Source organism: Anguilla anguilla, chromosome 15 (genome assembly GCF_013347855.1).
Source record: "Anguilla anguilla isolate fAngAng1 chromosome 15, fAngAng1.pri, whole genome shotgun sequence".
In the NCBI taxonomy this organism is placed as follows: domain Eukaryota; kingdom Metazoa; phylum Chordata; class Actinopteri; order Anguilliformes; family Anguillidae; genus Anguilla; species Anguilla anguilla.
Genome location: NC_049215.1, coordinates 21,320,667 through 21,339,847, shown reverse-complemented (window position 1 = coordinate 21,339,847; position 19,181 = coordinate 21,320,667). Strand labels below are relative to the sequence as shown.

The 19,181-nt window shown below is 40.8% G+C and overlaps 1 protein-coding gene across 1 annotated transcript in view; it reads right to left on the bottom strand.

Moving 5' to 3' along the window:
• Window positions 1–16,272, bottom strand: part of LOC118214632 (inactive dipeptidyl peptidase 10-like) — a 169,166-nt gene extending 152,894 nt beyond the window's left edge. Inside the window, exon 1 of the mRNA XM_035394750.1 lies at window positions 15,907–16,272. Within this exon, the coding sequence (XP_035250641.1) occupies window positions 15,907–15,966 (60 nt within the window). The 5' untranslated portion in view covers window positions 15,967–16,272. The remainder of the gene's footprint in view (window positions 1–15,906) is intronic.
• Window positions 16,273–19,181: the final 2,909 nt, after the last annotated feature.

The following is a 19,181-nucleotide window of genomic DNA, read 5'->3' as shown; positions in this document are numbered from 1 at the left end:
TAATGGAAATAAGACTCCATTTTTTATAAGACAGATTGAGGCGTTATCCGGTGTGAGTAAGTAGTTTTATTTCCAAGGCGAAGCCAGGCACGCCTCATTGGAACGTCTCGTCAGATAACTACACCTTCACAGGAGCAATTCATCATGGTTCCCTCTTGCTCGGTTTTGTGTTGCAGTCTCCGACGCCGCTGCATTGATAAATCAAAATCTGTTTGCGCTGCTTTCGCCACTTTCTTCCGAGAGCGACCAGAACGTGTTCAGCAACTTCCCTCACCCACGATAACACCGTAGGATTAGCACACATTAATGCAATTGGGTATTTAATCGTTTATCTTTTTTTCCATATGCAAGAAATAATTTAGCTGAATTGCTGGAACATTACGCACTTCTGTGCATCACGGAAGAACTGTAACTTTAAAATGGCCATAGTTTTTTCTACTCCAGGACCCATCTACTGTACCAAGGGGTCGTCCATGCTGTCAAAGTGAAGTGAACGACTGTTTGGTAAGGCTGAATAAGCTGATTGCCTGCCTGGTTTGGATTTTCAGTTCTCAGAGATTGATCAATGGTTAAACAGGTCATTACTGTGCATCAAGGCGAGAAATCAAAGTGGAGAAAAGGAGCAAAGAAACATTTCAAAATGTTGTGTGTTAAACGGAGAGCCAAACCTTTTTAAAAGTGCTGAGATTGCAGTCACACTTTGTAATGTTGGTTAAACTGTGTTGGAAGCTCCAACTCGTCAAGATAAAGAAAGAAAGCAAGGAACATACACACTTTAACCACAGCCCTGGAAAAATAAATAAATTAGAGTTGGAGAGACCTCAGTTGTTCTAAGGTCGCAGAACAGTCTGAAAATAAAATCAGTATTAAGTGGGGCTTATACACCCCTGTTGGGTCTATCTGGTCAAAATGATGTTGTACTAAACGGAGTCAGAGCCAAGATGTTGTGGATGTTGGTTGATCTGGTTTAAGTCCAGTGGTTCTGTTGTGGCCAGTGTATCCATATAATGCAAGGACAAGGCCACATATAATCAAATTAACTTGGAGAATACTAAATCAATTCTGGAGGCCCATGTAGGCCATGGGTGTTTATATCACAACTGCTTTGGATAATCAAACCTTACTGAATTAGTTCTCTGACAATACCAATTATATTCCAGTATATCAATGCAATCACCCCAATACTGTCCAACATAGATACACACGCCCTTAATTGAGGTTAATGATTTTAATTACACTTCACTAATTGAAGCTATAAAGATTTAACAGGGCTTGTGATGGGATGATTCCATCTAGCATAAATCCAAGAAGTTAATGGCCTTTGTCTTTATATGATTAGGTGGCAATATTGTGGGCCTTGTTTGGACCAGGCAACACATGGACAGGGCAACAGTTTGCTAAGTTGAGGATAAGAAGAAGGGGTCAAGACTGAGTACTCCAAGTCTACAACCATTTTAAGTGCTTCTTGAAACACCCCTGAATCATTACATATCACTTTAAAGATCCCACTTGCATCGGTACACCATGTTATTATAAACCAATGCATCATAGTTATGCATAATGAGGTGTGAATCCACACAGCTTGACTGTGCTAATACAGCTTGTAAGACATTTTATATGGCATTAAAAAAAAAGATCTACATTATGGGTCAGATGTAATGGTACACACTTCCCTCTCATCACAGGGCAGTCATTCAATAAAACCGTCACAAAAAGAAAATAGCACATATTCTACAAACTAACCAGATTATAAATTTGTAAACCTAACACTGAAGCATGCCAATGTGATGTATCTTATGAATATTCGTGAAGTGGTAAGTCCAAAAATAATATGGCAATGGATGTTCCGGAATAATGGAAAACTGCACCAGAAATACAGCCCAGAAATTCCTGTCACCAGCCAGAAACCTCCAGCAGTTAGGCATGTAAGAAAGAATAATATCAAAGGGTCAAATAGAGGGTAGGTTTCTATTTCTGTGCAAATTGAGTAACATTCCGAACACAACTAATTGATAAATATAAAACAGTACGACCGATTTACAAACTAATGTTGATTTCTGCATATTTAGCCATGTCCCCATCCACAGTCAGCTCCTCGTGAATTGCCAGTGTATAATTGTGGGTATTACTATTCCATTTTAATGAAAAGTATTTAGCTGGCCTCATTTTAGTCACTTTAATTTTACTTGTTTTTACTGCGTACATGCTCTAGCCGAGTGCATAGTTTTGTAACAGTGCCACAAGTGTCTGCGGATTACATAGACTCAGAAAAGAGAAGCCATTCCCCGATAGCAGATTTTATTGGAAAAGATGGTAGATGTAAAAAAAAAAAAAAAAAAAGGCTTTAGGACTGTTTTTTTTTGCTTTCATGTCTCCTCACCCTCTTTGGGAAGCTGTGACATGGCGACCCACTGAGCAGTAATGAGAACCACAATCAAAGGATATCCATTTAAGAGACAAAACCACTACTTTCCCCGTGATCAAGAGGTCTGTTCAAATCAAAGCATTAACCCACCTCCTAATTAGAAAAACGCACTGAAAGAATGCACAATTCTCCCACAAAAGCATGAAAAAAAAAAAAACAAGACCAGGTTAAGGCTGGACCAAACCGGCCGACGTCACAGACAAGCGCGGTGTAACTTTATCACTCACTCAGTCAGTCAGTCAGTCAGTCACAGACATTCGCGTTTGTAGGGCTGGCCCCGCTGTTGCGGTCCAGCCAAAAAAACTCAGAGCAGCAGGTTAATCATTACAGACTAGTAACTGTGGCTAAACTTTTTTTTTTAATTTAATCTGAACAATGTATTGTCATAAGTGAACTATGCAGGTATCCAGAAGCTTTGAGGTCTGAAACTTAAGGTCCAAAACTTTAGTTTCTTGTGACAAAGGGCCACATGAACAGAATTAAATCCAGTAACATGTAGTGGGAAATTATGATTTACTTGTCAGGTTAAAAATAAGCACAACTTTTAATAACCTTCTACTGTCCTTTTTAAAATGACATACATGTTCTCATCCTCCCCCAACCCAGGGTTTTTTTTTTTTTTTTTTTGTTCAGCTCATCAAGAGCAATCAACTAATCTTAACAAAGCAAAATATTCATCCCCAAATGCAAATGCATCATTAACCATTACTAACTTTCAACAGGATTGGTAGACAAGTCTCTAAGCAGAAAAAAAACAACTGTTTGATAAGGAACAAAATCAGTCCTGCAAATAATTTATTCCATTGCATCTGGACCTGTCCTCTGTAGCACAGTACAATGTAGTGCAATTCCATTTGACTCCACTAGAGGTCATTATTCCAGCATTGCCTCTCAACTCCGTCTCTGCGCTCCTTCTGTCAGAGTGATCAAAGACATCTCTCTGTAAATATTCATCAAGAAGGCAACCAGAGGCCTGCAAAGGATTCTGGGATGCTCAGATGAACAACTACTCTCCAGAGTCAGCTGGTAGCCTTGAGATGCAGTGTGCCTCCCTCAACTTCTAACATTGCCCTTTTTTCTCTCTCTCCCGTTTGTTTGTGTGCGCCACCCACTCCAGGCTTTCAAAGGGGCTTTCAACATGACAGGTAGCGGCAGAGTTCAGATTGACAGCCTGAGGGGTAGCGAGGGAAAGCAACACAGTCCAGTCATTCCCAGCAAGGGTGCCCTTTACTGCCGTTCTGCCACTCGCATATTTAAGTAGCGCAGTCAGTCAATAATATCTGTGTGGATCATTTTGTTATTTGCATGCCTTCTGTTTAAATTCATATCTTCTGGGCCTGCTGAGTGGCTCACTTGCTTAAGGAACCATTCAAGGATGTCCCCATGGTCTGATATTGAATCGGTTGCCAGTGCAGCTGATGGTAGTAGTACACATGGTTATCATTTTCAGCACTGCAAGGTCCCATTTAAATATTTGGCTGCTGTCATCGAGCATTAAGGTGTACCAGCGACTGACAGCTGAAAAGTTCACACTGATTTTTCAAAGGTTTACTAGTCTGTCAAACTCAGAATAATGAATATACGAGAGGCAATATGTGAAAGATAATCCATTACAAACACATTTGTGTATTTGTGGCTGATATCAGTTTTGCAAATGATGTATTTCAAGGAGCTTAGAATGTAGAAAGAACTCAGTTGAGGTGATGCTACATTCTCTTTGGCTATTTGTTTTCCACAAAGACTGCTTTAGCACCCTGGTATGAAAGATTGATTTAACCATCTTATGATACCAGAATTTAGCAAATAGCAGGTGTCAAAGTGCATGAAGAGTGAAGCAGTTTCTCTGTTTCTATGAAATGCTGAGAAACATTCAGTCATGAAATAATCGACAAATCTGTCCACCAGTAAGAAGTATTGTACCCATACCTTTAAGTCTATCTTTAAAATAAATTTCAAGATGTGTTACAGGCCAGAGGCATTTTGCGATAGAAAATCTGATTTTACTCCTTTCAGTCAACAATCTAGACAATATTTTCACCTGCTCTTTATTTTCAATTCCATTTAAGGAACACCTTTAAAGCACCGGTTGAGATGTCAGTAAGAGGTGTTGTTTTACCTCCATACCCATAACGGATGACTCAGATTAGCCCTGTAACACCAGCCAATGAATCAAAAGCAACTGAGAAACACACGTAATATACATAAATATTGTAAGGAGGCATGGTGTATTTTATTAGACCTTAGTATTCATTGATACCTGGAGACTAGCACGTGCACAGATAGACACCAACATATGTTGAAGCATATGCCCCCTGCCCTGAGACAGCACAAGTTCCCTTTCGGCTACCACAATTTTTTTATTTTTTTTTTTTTTAAACGGCAGGTCCATAGGCGCCCCCTTTGTGAAAGCGATCTCAAATATCAATCTCCTCCCACCCCTGGTCCACAATTCCTCTGCTTGGTAAAATATTAGGAGGTATATTGAACCTAAATTTAATAAGTGAATGCTTTCCCCAAGAGACGATGCAAAGTGTAAGTGAAACGGTTGCTTTCCAAAAATCTATTACGAGGCTCAATTACCAAAGCACTAAGACAAAATTGGGCGAGTGGTTACCAAGAATGCTGTAACAGAACAGAAAGTACAAACCATACAAGACCTGTTGCTTAAGTGGGCAGGGGAATGTAGCCTACATTAGGAACACGGACTAGGATTTCAGACTTGTACATATTTGACGTCTTCTGCCAAGAGGCAGTGTGAGGAATGTGATTTTGCACATACTGTATGTACTTAACAGGAACGTGAACACACTTTATATGCAGCGCGATGTCTTCGCACGTGGCAAGCTTGAGCTAATTAGCCATACTTACTGCAATCGTCTCTGGATTCGGTTCAGCATGCATGCGGCGGTGTTTCTCCGGAGAAATGCGAAAGGTTTATGCGCAGTCCAGTTGTAGCCTTAGCGTGATTTGTTATCTGACATGTAAAACCTGACAGGGTTTGCTTTTGTGATCACCCTCGTCTGTACCTCCCGTGTTGCCTGTAGGCACTGAGCTGTTCTATTATTTAGCATGAATGCGTAATCGATGACCTGCTGGAACCTTGCTGAAAGCGAAGAGTCTGCATTGTCAATCTGGTAGCGCCCTTTCTAAACAAATGATTCGGCCCTGTCTTCTACAGTGACTTTAGGCTTTAGGGGCTGACTACACAAGCACGATTAAGCTATATTTCAGCCTGTCTAAGTTTAAGCATCTATGTCATAAGATTAGTTCTGATTAAAGTACCATATTGTGATATACATGTGTGTACTATTTATAGCATTTTTCTAATTGCGTTTGTTTACACATTAACCAATAAAACAGCTGTATAAGCTCAAAGGTTTGATAGCACTACCCCATCTGTGCATTGTGTGTGTGTGTGTGTGTGCATGCATGCGTGTGTGTGTGTGTGTGTGTGTGTGTGCATGTTGTATCCTTGAGTGTGCTTGCAGGAAAAAAATTACTCTCGACCTAAAACAGTAACTAATGTTAACAACTGACAAAAAATAACAGTTATCAAAATGTTATATAAATATTTCTCCATGAGGTCGAGCAGTGTTTGGAGCAGTCACCATGGTGGTTTATCAGTTTCTTTGGATGTTAGACTGAAAATTATATGCCAGTGATGCAAAGGGAAAAGATGCACAAGCTGGCTCTTAATACTACTGAGCAGAGCCATTTCCTTTTATAAAAAAAAAAATAATGGCAGAAAGGCCAAAATTCAATTGATTTCTACTTTATGATATATGGAAATGATTGAATACTTGTGAAAACTCTCTTCTTGTTGGTAGTGTATCAGACATAAGGTACTGTATATACAGCCAACTATCCCTGAAGCAGCACTCAGGGTCAATCCAACTTACAGACTCAAATGGCCAAATGTGCTTGAGTGAATTCATGAAATCTTCTAAGTCAGTCAGTTGATTCCCTTATGAACTTTTCCACAGAATAGATATAACTAGCTGCCCGTTGTGGTTTCTGCACATAAAATCAGTCAGAGAGGCAAGTGCATGGGGGGCTTGAACCATAATGGAGGGCAGGAGAGACTTTGGGCCTCAACCTGAGGGAGCTTACTGAGCCTCTGCTCAGTTTTCAAGGTGCAACACAAAGCGCTCAAAACCCTTTTCATGTTGGGAGATAAAAAAAGATTGGTCGTGCTGAGTTTGTTTCTGCAAGTCTGAAAGTGAACAAGAAATACTCCCTTTCATTTTTTAAAACGTGATGACAAGTGTGCTTCTGCCAAGCCACTCTGCAGGTAGTCTGGCACAAATTCCCCCCATGATGCTGCACGAAGGTGTGATGGGTCTGCTGTTATCTGGCTTAGTGTCCACCGGGAATGAAAGTCTGTCAATAAATAGTTTCTGCTCACACCGTGGGTCACTTACAATATCAATAGTGTTAATAGCAAATACCTACTAGCATGTAACCATGGAGACTGGATCAGAACAGACTGAACAGAAATGTAAAATGACATCTGGATGGTGATAGAAATGTTTTTTTGAAAATTGTGAAATCAAATGCATGGGCTCATAAGCGTTGCCATTAGAGCAACACAGAGATAAATTATCTTTGCTCCAGTGCTGTGGTATTGCCTGTCCCCTCCAATACCACTGCTCGTCATGCTGGTTCTGCCACTATGACGGATAGAAAGTGTTTATTTATGCGTGGCTTCCTCAGCCACAGTCTTTTTATTCTTGGTGGTGCTAAGTGTTCTAATATGATGCATTATCTGAGGTGATCAACAGGCCTGAAATAAGCCTTAAAGGGTACAACTCTAAACCCACTCTCAGGCAACACATGGATTATCAACATGCTATCTGCACTAAGGAACACCTGATTTTTAACTGTCATAATGTCATGCTCTCCCCATGTCCGTGTGGGTTTCCTCCGGGTACTCCGGTTTCCTCCCGTAGTCCAAAGACGTGCAGGAAGGCCGATTGGAGGCCCTTAGGTATGAGGATGTGCATGAATGGTGTGTGTGCCCTGCAATAGATTGGCAGCCTGTCCAGGGTGTATTCCTGCTTCTTGCCCAATGCACGCTGGGATAGGCTCCAGCACCCCCCGCGAACCTGCTCAGTATAAGCGGGTATAGATAATGGACGGATGGATGGACAATGTCGTGCTGTTATAGTACCACAGTACACAAATCGTAGGCTACCGAGCTCATTCCTATCCCACCTCCTATGTTAATAGGCTGGCAGGTTACAGCTAGCTTTTCTGGTAGGCTCAGAGACCTGTCAGTCAGGGCTTGTTAAGGCCTACCAGACGCATTTCCAGGACATGTCCTGTGATGTAACCACAGCCTCTGAAAAAATAGAAACTGTAAGGGTTTTTTGCTATCATTGGGTTTATCAAATATTATGTACGCGATTTGTTTAGGGTCATGATGTTTTCCACATTGTATCACCTGGATCACAACGTGACTTTATGCAAGCTACGCCACTACCCTTCTTAGTTTATTTCATCATTTTGTTTGCTGATCTTTATTTTTATCTCACTGTTGGAAATCAGTACTTAAGGTCTAATCCACAGATCTTGTCCAAGTCTCTTAGTCTTCACAATTCTGTGCACAGCATGAAAATTACAGCTATCGTCTCAGAACTGTTGCCCGCAAACTCTCCTTTGGTAATTGGTAGGTACATGGTAGTTTGCATCAGAGCTTGAGTGGGGGGGGGGGGGCAGCGTCAAAAGCTGACCTGTAGAAATCCTGTCTTATTTATGACAAGATGGGAATATTAACTTTGAAAGGAAGCAGCACACCTCCCTCAGAAATTAATTACCAGCAAAAAAAGCCCCTATGGTCCATTATCAAAGATAATCTCATCATATAATATTATTGACTAATCAAATCGAATCTTTGCAATGACTTTCCAGTTGCATGGCCCTGCTATGGTGCTGAATTTTACTGGAGCATGTGGCTTAAACAGATGAGAACGAACCCATCACCCAGCTTTAGAGACTAAAAGGAACAAGTAGAAGGATAACAAGAGAGGTACTAATATGATTCAATCGCCATCTTCTTTTAGTTACTTGTATATCAAAATGGTAAGTCTGCTTTTTTATGAAATTAACTAAGTGAAATGAATGCACAAGACATTTAAAGACAAGGAAACAAGAAAGACAGAACACAGACCATGCTTCCCAAGCTCTCCTGGGCTGTGCTGAAGGGGAGAGAGACCCAATCACAGACCCAGAGGGAGAACACTGGGTTCCAGCACAACATTTTGCAGTCGGGTCCGGGGGAGTGTCACGGCTGTCCGTTCTACTGCGGTGTGACCGTTTCACAAAACTAGCTGTCACTAATCCCATTTGGCTTTCCCGGGGAACACCACATGAGCTGACAGCACTTTCCCCAGGAAGTGTTATGCAATAGGCTAACAAATCCGGTTACCCCGAGCAACCAACGCGGTTGAGATGGAAACGAAATGCGTCCGTCGTCCCACGCTCCCTGCCGGCTGGAGAGAGCGATACTAGACGGCGGCATGTGGGCCTTGGGACCAAGGCGACCGGGTAATGTTTTTGGAGCATGTCGGGCTTATTTTAAAGCACAGCTTATTCTGCCGGTGGGATCCATTCACCGCAGGGTTGAGGAAGTGGATTTTTGGGTTCAATACTGTCCACAGCACATCCAGTCACGGGTGGCAGAATGTTTGTGTGCGTGTGTGTGTGTGTGTGATAGCCCCATGTCAGGGATATGGTTTGACATGTGGTGCTGAGTGACAAGTGCAACCCCCCCAACCCACTTTGCAGATTTTAGAATGACAGTCTGATCAAAAGGTAGATGCACAGTTCTCTCAGTGCCCCTGCTAAATATTACACAGTGATAAATCAAGATACATTACCTGAAGTACTGAATGTACCAGGACTAAATAAAATGCATAAAATATAAACAGTCTTTGGATGTCTTTAATATGTAGCAGAGTGGGCGTGGAGAGTGCAGGCGAGGTTGTCATAAAGCACAGAGCGAATGAGCTTTAAGTCAAAGCACCAGTTTTCTCTCTCGCTCCATAGCACAGTGAATGTTCTACCGCAGATCCACTGTCTTATCGTGTGTCTCCAGCAAACAGACATAGCTACGCAGTAAAATGTCCACTGTTAATTCAGCACTAGCAGATAACATTTGATCTCTATTGGAGTGCAGGGATGAAGTCCATGTAAACCATGTTACTCTGGTCCATTTAAAGCATGGACCAGAGTAATTACAAAAACAAAAACTCCACTCACATGCTCGGGTATGTGCTTATTCATGTCTTCAGTAGACGACATGCTGGACACAATAAATCAGTACACAAAGATGCAAAGTACTTCTACAGTGGATTTAAATTATGACAAACCCTGTTTTTTTGTTTGTTTTGTTTTTTTTAAAACTAAAACACCAATACATATACACACCAAGATACATAGCTTCCAGAATGTCTATTCTTTTAAATGTTTGTCTGGAAAGCAGCTAAGCTATTTCATAATATATTCATATCGATTAAATTAACCACAGGGATTTTTGAGTCGGTCGTAACAGAGAGAGCTCATCTGGCAGCTGCTCTGGGTTTGAACCCGCGAACGCTCACAGGGATGAGGGGGAGGAGGGGGAAGTTAGCGGCTGAGAGCAGCGGGTGGCTTTCGCGTGATTCCACCTCCGCTTGATATTCCGCAAGGGGAGCAGGGGGACATGGCGCACCGTTGCCTGGGTGGAAATGTGGGTTAATATCGCATTCGCCGCGATGATCATTTTACACGCCGATGTCGTTCATGCGCAACCAGAGTGGATGAGGCAAAAATGAAGGCCTCTCTGCCCTCCCCCCACCCCCACCCACAAAACACAACCAGTTCAGCCATTTAGGAGGTCAGGCTACATACTGAAAACAGGCCTATGCCGGGGAGCGGTGGCTCTCTCCATCGCCGCCACGCTGTACTGTGGATGCAAAGCAATCTTTTATTACCCAACAAAGGAAAGCAAATTACGGTGAAGTAAATAAAAAATTAAAAAGGTGGCAACCACAAATTAAATACCCGTGCAGGAAGTGCTTGTTTGAAATGGCTTATTCGGATTGCTCACACATGCCACTCCTTTTAGTATTCTTAAAATCTTCTCATTAATTGGGTATAGCTACATACGAGATTAAAAAATCAGACCACCAATCACGATTTTTCTGAAAAACCTCCTCTGGGTGTGAAAGTCTTTCTAGGCTTCAGTTCAGTTTTTATAAGATGCAGGAATTTCTCCTATTCCACATCAAATACGTTTTTGAGATGAAATGGAACTTTAACAAGAAAGGGACTAAAATAATTGAAACTGTTTTCCCTACCAACTCAAAAATAAGTTTTCTGGTTGCTAAAATGAAATTATATATTTTTTTAAAACACTGCACTAAATCTCACCTTAGAATAATCACTGTGATTTTAAATATGAAAGAATGTGGCAATTAGATTCAGAAAAAAGAACAATCAGATTTGAACAGTTACAATCTCCCTCTTTTTCTCTGTCTGTACTGGCAGTACTAGTAATAAGAATGTAATAGCAGGATAATAATCACAATATGTTCCTGACTGCACTCTTTAATCAGTGATTTTTTTTGGTTTCGGTCACTTGATTGTGGTGTTCAGAGTGTTAAATTAGGATGATTGCCTCTCGTACCGCAGAGTCTGTCCTTTAAAGGTCGAGTGATTGGAATATCAAAATGAAACGTCTGCAATACAAAAGCCCACAGCAAGGAGTGCCACCATTATGTGCTGTTTATGTCTTTTGCCACTGTCTGAAGTTCGCTGGAGCAGGAATTATTAATAATCAAAGTGTCTGAGAGCTGGAGAGGAGCCAGCTGTACTTACTCACCTCTGAAGTCAGAGCTGTCAAGTGAGCAGGAGAAAAAAGGGCATCAGGAAGCTGCATGTTTAAATAGCCTCACGTGCGTGCACGCACACACCCGCACACACACACACACACACACACAAACAGGCATAAACCCGTGTACACAAACAGGCATTAAAAGATACGCACAATATCACCATGCCCCCCCGATGTTTTCCTGTATTTTCTATTTTAAAATCTCGCATTGTATAACTGAGTCCATGACCACTACACTGTCATCAACTTAATCAGCAATTCATACCACACTTTCCCCAACCCTGCAGTAAGAGCAGTCTCAGGCTTGGCTTTCCCACAACTGCTCACAGCCACACGTTGCCTCTGTCCTCAGCATTACGACATGCCCATTAAATGAGTATTCTCCACAACAGAACATCTCCGGCATGTTAAAACAGTCATAATCGCCAGAGCAGCGGCGGAGCGGAGCAATAGATTCTCCGGCAATGTGACTCTTGCAGTGCTGTAAAACGCCATATTGACTGCAGAGATAAGGGATGCCTCAGCGTTAAAAGTGGAAAGGGGACAATAAACTGGTAGATCATTCTGACAGAGTGCGGCTTCTGCCGACGGACACCGTCCTGCTCTTATCTCCCGGTGTCAGTAATATAGAGACTGAAACCGGAGTGTCACCGTGGCTATCGGCCGTGTTCCTCAAGCAATAACTGTGTAAGGGGACGAGTTTCTGCCTCTCCTGCTCAGAGTGGGAGGGCTGAAGAACACAAGAGAGTGTCACACCAGAGTGGGACTCTCAGTCTCCACAGCATACGACAGGGATTTTCTATTTAGCATTGCGGCGCAATCAGACAGTGTGGAAAAAAATGTATTTAATCAGTTGGATAGGATGTTCACAGGTGCTTTAGACTTAAAACAAACAGAGGGTTAGATGCAGAGGATTATCTTCCGTTAGAGAGCAAGGCAGTCTGGCATTAACCTCACCAAAATACTGTACAAACATGGTTTCCAGGTCCCAGCTCTCTAAAATAGATATCAAGAAGGCGTGCTCAGCCACAATGTCTGCGAATTAAATCGGTGCTCTCAAATTTCGAAACATCAGTCACCAGCATGGAATATATTAAGAGGCTCTGACAGATGGTTGACTCTGATATTTACTGAAGAAATTCAAGCAGGTCCCTCATTTTAGGATAAAACAGCAATGAACTTTCCTGGAAATTAAAACTGAAACATTCTGGTTACCAGCCCAATCAAACAATTACAAGTGAGTGGCAGCACTTGCAAAAAAAAAAAAAAAAAGATTTATTTCTATATCTTCCAACTTTCTAGATTCAACATATCACTCATAAATTTTATATACTTTTTTAAAAGTTTAATATACATGTGTTGTCAGTTCAAACAAATGTACAGTAAAACCAATCAAGAGAGTAAATGCATGGTCGGGTACAAATACAAGCTTTCTTTTCACATTTTAGGCATTTAGCAGATGAGCTTATCCAGAGCAAATCACACACCTTGCATTCCTTTACATACATTTAAACAGCGGAATATTTACTGAAGCAGTTCCATTTAAGTTCCTTGCACAACATGAGTGCTCCAACCAGAGAATCAAACATACAACCTCGGAGTTGCACAACTAGCTCCTTAACAGCTGTGCTATGCTGCAAGCCTCATTGTTTTTCAGACAGCAAGGTTCAAACTTAAAGGTGGTTGGGCCTTGTGAGTGACAGTTTCAGCAAAGGCACTCGCTCTCAATGCGCCAGGGAGCCCCGAGGACCAGAATCAAAGCCTAACTGCACCAGTGCCATTACTACAGCCAGACAAGACTGACTCCTCTCATCCATCAGGTGCTTGTGGGACCCTGCACCAGCTGCGCATGTCTTGTGCTCTGGACAACAATGGCTGCGCAGCTCAACTGGGGGACTGCAGAGTGAAAAAGAGAAAATGCACTTGCAAGTCTCTTCAAAATCATCAACAGGATGGGCCAAAAAATACAACGGTAAATTCCATCCATGCTTTACTGCTTTAAAATTCCAGATTCTGAAGAAATTCATTCAATCAATTTTAATGTACAGCAGCACCCCTGCCTGTGATTTGAACACTCGACCCTCTGGTGGCAAAGCCAGTGCCTCAACCACAGCACTACACCGCCCCTTGTATATAGCACAGTGGCATAAACCATACACAATATTTCAAGTAAAAAATTTAGAGAACCAGATATCTAGGCTGGAAAACATCCAGGCCCTGTCGAGAGTTGCAGGGATGGATACCAAACAAACCTTCTTTAATGTGAAACAGCCAATAGCATTGACCTTTCAATAAAGATGCTCTGATGAAGAGGGGGCTGTCCATGCAATCATTACTAAAAGCTCAGAAAATACCTCTGGGAATTTGGCTTCAGAAAACCGTTGGACAGTGATGCACTTCAGATAATTAAACGCCTTAATAGCCAAATGACTGCCCACTGCAGGCTCTTATTTTTTTATAATTTACAGATGTCCGTTGTTTGTACAATTCCATCATTTTTGGCTAAATCTTCACAAGCATCTGTAATGCACAGACATATGAAGAGTCAGAAACAGACCGCCTCTCAGCCGCAGGAACCTAAACGTGGTGATTTTTGCTAAGTGACACCCTTCCATGCTCTGAAGTGTTAATGGAAACTTGTCCAATTTGTCTTGGCGCTGGGAGGAGAGAGTGGAGTTAGCTCCACGTTGGACTTAATAAATCATGTTTGCGATACGTTGCCGGTGTCAGCAGTGGGAAATGCAAACGTGTGGATAAATTGATTCCTCGTGGAGTGTGCAAATGCCTCCTGGCGCCAAAGGAGTAGAGAGGTATGGGCAGAGATAGGATTGTGACGCATATCAAACCGTCAATGAAAATAATGGGTCTGCCACATACTTAATCAGTCAGTTTGACATGACACACATAAAGCGTCTCTAAAGAGGTATCAAACAAGGGCTTCGTAGCGGGATCGTGCTAGCATGTGAAACACAGTGCCTCCTGTCTCTTTAAGATGGGGCTGCACGTCTGTTTGCCCCCTGCTAGATACATCGTCAGCATGATCTCTCAACAAGGTGTGCTGTTACAGTAAAAGGCATGTGAGATTGATTTAATAAATTTTAAAAAATGAAATCCAGAGAAAGCATTTAGTCAGACATTAGTAGGACCTATTGCACAGTACCAGGCCAGATTTTAAATAGTCAACCTGGTCTAGAAGGAGTCCATCCCTCTAAGAGGTTTCAAAAAAGATATTCTATGTACATGCATAAATAAATAAATAAATGAATATTGCCGGCCAAAATCAATAGTACTGCTGATTCGCTGAGAAAAATATAGGTACATACCAACACAAGCAAAAATCACCTCCTCAATATATACTACATGCAACAATGCACTTTCGCTTCTGAACCACTAGCACGACTGTAGGCTACAGTTTGGGTATTGATGATACAGTGCTGTCAAAGGAACGACTCGATGTAACGCGCGAGGCGAGGCGAGGCGAGTCGGGGAAAATGATCCACCTTCGTGAATTGCAGCACGAAGTACAACTGCAGTGCCAAGAAATGTTCAATTCTGTGTTACGGTTTCTTTAGCATACAGGGTGCACTCTAAAGCAATGATTTCTCCTACATAAAGTACAATGCAGCATGCCCATTGATACCCATACACACAGACAAGATTTTCAGGCATAAAGCGGAAATGCGGCGGAGGAAAATAAAACGACGAAGTCACGCGAACTTACACTTAGCGCATCGTATTAAACGTATTATTATTAATAATAATAATAATAATAATAATAATAATAATAAATAAATAACATATTAAAGCAGTTCGTTATCTATTTGTTTTACATGGACTCTCAACGCACGCCCAGCTAGCTCAAAAGTATTCGTTACCTCACTGTATGTCACCTTATGCTTAACAGTAACAGTTCAGACCAATACCTCCATGACAACCATACCAGCGATGTCATAAATTGGACTATAGCACAGCAACATCTCTAGCTCATTTAAAAAAAGTTCCCATTCGTTGTTTTCTCCGAATATAACATTTGACTGTGTTAAAGTACGAACAGTATCATCGCAAGTTGATTTATATAATTTTACACACTCCAGGCTACGTGCTGAGCATGTAAAAAGCTTCACTTCTGCTATTTTATTTGGTGTATTTAGGAACGTGCATAAAAGACCTGACATTTTACAAAGACCTAAAAAACATCAGCAAGATGGAAATAATGCATGATCCATGCACGAAAGGACGTCCGTGTGTACATAAGGTGCGTGTTCCAAGCGCACTGCTTATGCGGCATTTTATTTAAATGTGGGGGAAAATATGTAATCATTTTTAGACGTAAAAACAAAACTTGTTAAAATGACATAAACCAAGGCAGCGACATGTACATTTGTTGACAATGACTGCGCAAAGAGTACAAAAAAATAACCTACACATCACGCCTCAGCTTTAAAGTTTTGATTTTGATAATAAACTTTTCTGAAGAAAATAGGCTAACTGTTCTACTGTATTGGCAATTATTTCAGGACGTGGTGGCTTTTCAAACACACAAAACCGCGGTAAGACTCAGGATAAAGGCACGATCTAAAGCCGAAAAGAAACAAAAAAATCTTACCTTGATTGCCTTGGTGGATTGGCATTTCACTTGATGGGAAACGGAGGCAGTCTGGTTCATTTTTGAACGCTTACTGTGTGCCGGTCCAAAGAGACAGCGGACAGGTACAGAAAATACAACCTTTATGCACAACCCGACTGACCATCCACTTCTGCGTGGCGCGTGAGTATCCCTTAGCTTTAAATCCCTGCTCGCTGTCACTCACAAGTAGGATTGCGCTGCGCGCGAACGCACCACTGGAATCACTTCTATCGGTCACTGCATTTCTTCCACCAAGTGCGTCCTGCACAGCATCTGGTTGCACGAAAATGCAGCACCCACCTCCACACAGAATGTCACCACACAGCTCACCAAACTAGCTAACGGGGAAACGCGTTATTAGATTGATCTTGGGTGACGTTATTTCAGATGTTCTGTTTTGTACAAACTAAGAGCAACCGTAGTTACCCATATGCACCTGAACCCAAACAACAAACGCGACGAATATCTTCTAACCTTAAATATCCATCTTCTAGTGCCAATATATTATAAAAAGCCAAACTTACTAAGGCCAGGCGACTTCAGTCTTACTAGCATATAGAAATGCCAGTAAAAGTGACCAACACTTCTACCACTAATTCAGTAACAGCCATTATAATCATAACCCTCATAACCACCATTTGCATTTAGGTATTTCCTTAAAATACAGGTTCAAAAAGAGAAGGGGAGGGTGGAATGCTAGATAAATAAACTGGTTAAGATTGTGCTTCCAGGATTATTATATATATATATATATAATATATACATATATATATATATATAGATAGATAGATACAAGACAAAAATCTTGTCTGTAGCTGCATTCTGTGTTTATCTAATAAACACTAGACTACATGAATTGGCCTTCTGCTGGATTATCTGTATTTGCTAATTATGGTACTGTGAATACACTTTCAAATGTAAGGTCTGATTCATTTTACTCAGGAATCAGTCCTTGCATGTTCAAGGCAAATACACAGAAGGTTGCCTATTAACCGATTCATCAAAATTACAGTCATGATTAACAGAGTTTAGAAATCCTTCATTATCATCATGAAAAAGAACAAGATAATGGATAGAGGCGGATATTTATGCAGTTGAAGAGGCAGGATGTAATTACACCATGAATACAAACGTTTTCCATGGCTTTTCAGGCTGATCAGCTCCCGGGTCGATGAATCGTACCATTGCGCTCTGCTCTCCATTTGCATCAACAATTGTGAAAATGATATGTTTCTTTCAAGTTCAATTCATTGTTGATTCACGGTCTCAAGGGTTATGGTGTACCTGTTCCACTATAATCCCCGAGTTTGTTCATTTTAGGACAGGCTCATATGCACTATTCATTTGGCGCTAAGAACTAAATATTTTCTGCGTAGCAACGCAACGCAAAACTAACATTTTGTGACCGGAAATAGTGGTAAAAATATGAAATATAACTTTAATATTGTGTCATTACAATCTATGTACTTACTTTAAGTATTGTAATTTTATTACATTAGCCTACCTGTAACCACCTATAGCCTACTATCTAGTGTATTTTAGCTGCCTTTACTTTATGCTTTACATTTTTTTAATATTCTGAATTGGTTTAGTTGGAAGTTGACCACAAAGTAATGATTTTTTTTTTTTTTAAATCAATAGTCAGTTTCATCATTATTATTATTATTATTATTATTATTATTATTATTATGATGACAATTCTAACCGGGTCGTTGGAGGATCAAGTTCTTGGAGGTAGACAGTGTAATTGGTCCAGTATCATTTGACAGGATAACATGGAAAAACATGGTTAAATATATGGTTAAACTGTATATATATAGATACATATGCCTATACCTATACTTACAGGTATATGTAGGCAGATTATTGGTTATTTTTGATGACAAATGCAGTTCTCATAAGACTACTACAAAATGCCACAACCAGGGCAGATTTAAAGCGCAACTAATTAGCCATAGCCTTTCTAACTCTGTATTGAATACTCTCATCACTCCCCTCCAGGGCTTGGCCCACCAAAGTTTTGTACAGACAGTTATTGAGCTTTACTTTCGCGAGCTATCTCCCTGAAAGGTCGGGATTTGAGTAATGCAATTCATTGGGTGATTAAACATTGTCCCTGGTTTACTCATACAACAAAGTTCAGGAAACATGGCTGGACTATCTTTGATGTACTGTATAATCCATATAATCCCAAAATTTACACGTTCAAGGTCCAGGAAACTGGATTCAAATTGCGGTTATGTTCCCCAGAAGTGACAACTGATTGTCTTCTTAATATTTCTTTCAATTTTTAACCCAGTTATAACTATTAAATTGTAATATACACAATTAGATTGTCGTGATCTGTTCAGCAGACAAGGACAGGGTGGGATTGTATCCTGCGCAAGTATATTGCCTCTGGCTTTAATATCATAGATCTAAATGCAGATGCCACTTTAGTCACTGTTCCTATTGAAACATTAGCTAGTTGAGCAGTCTTTGTGACTGAAGCTCCTGCCATCCATGCCTCAATAATGAACCCTCTTCCAAAGTCACTTAGATATTTTCCTCTTGCCATCTTGCTCTTGATCCAAAATCGAGGTCAACTAGGCCAGCATTTTTATACATGTCAATTGTTTAATTGTATCATGCAGTACACCTGTATGGATGAATCTGCATTTGTTATCTTTCTCCACTTATTTATTCAGGTTTTCCCTTTAATTTGTCACCCATTTGTATATACACAGTATGTATACATTTTATAAGGGTGTAGAATCTGTATAGGGTAATAATTAATTGTACTCTCTACCCACAGTAATATGGTTAGAATCTGTAGGGATTATGGTATCCAGCTTCTCTCCCCTGCGTTTCAGTCATCGCTCAGCATGAGATCAGTAGAGCCTTCTTTGATTGCAGGTGTGAAGACATTCATCACATTACAGTCATCTGCCACTTTAGAATGATTGGCAACAATGTTCCCTCACTGTCACGTGGTGCATTCAGTGTGGTTACTAGACTCACAGTGGCAGAGTAATAGTAGCACATAATGGTGTTGTGCTATATGGTATTTTTTCATCTGTGGGAGGTAGCCTACACATGTGAAAAGTGCAGTATCACCTGCTGAACAAATAATAAATAGAAGACCATTCATATTGATGAAATGATTTGCAGCAGGGGCAAGCAAATTAAAGACATGTAAATAAAAAATGGAAATAAACTAGACTATGTGAACTGAAATAACATGAAAAAATAAGGTTCACAGGAATGAATTCAAT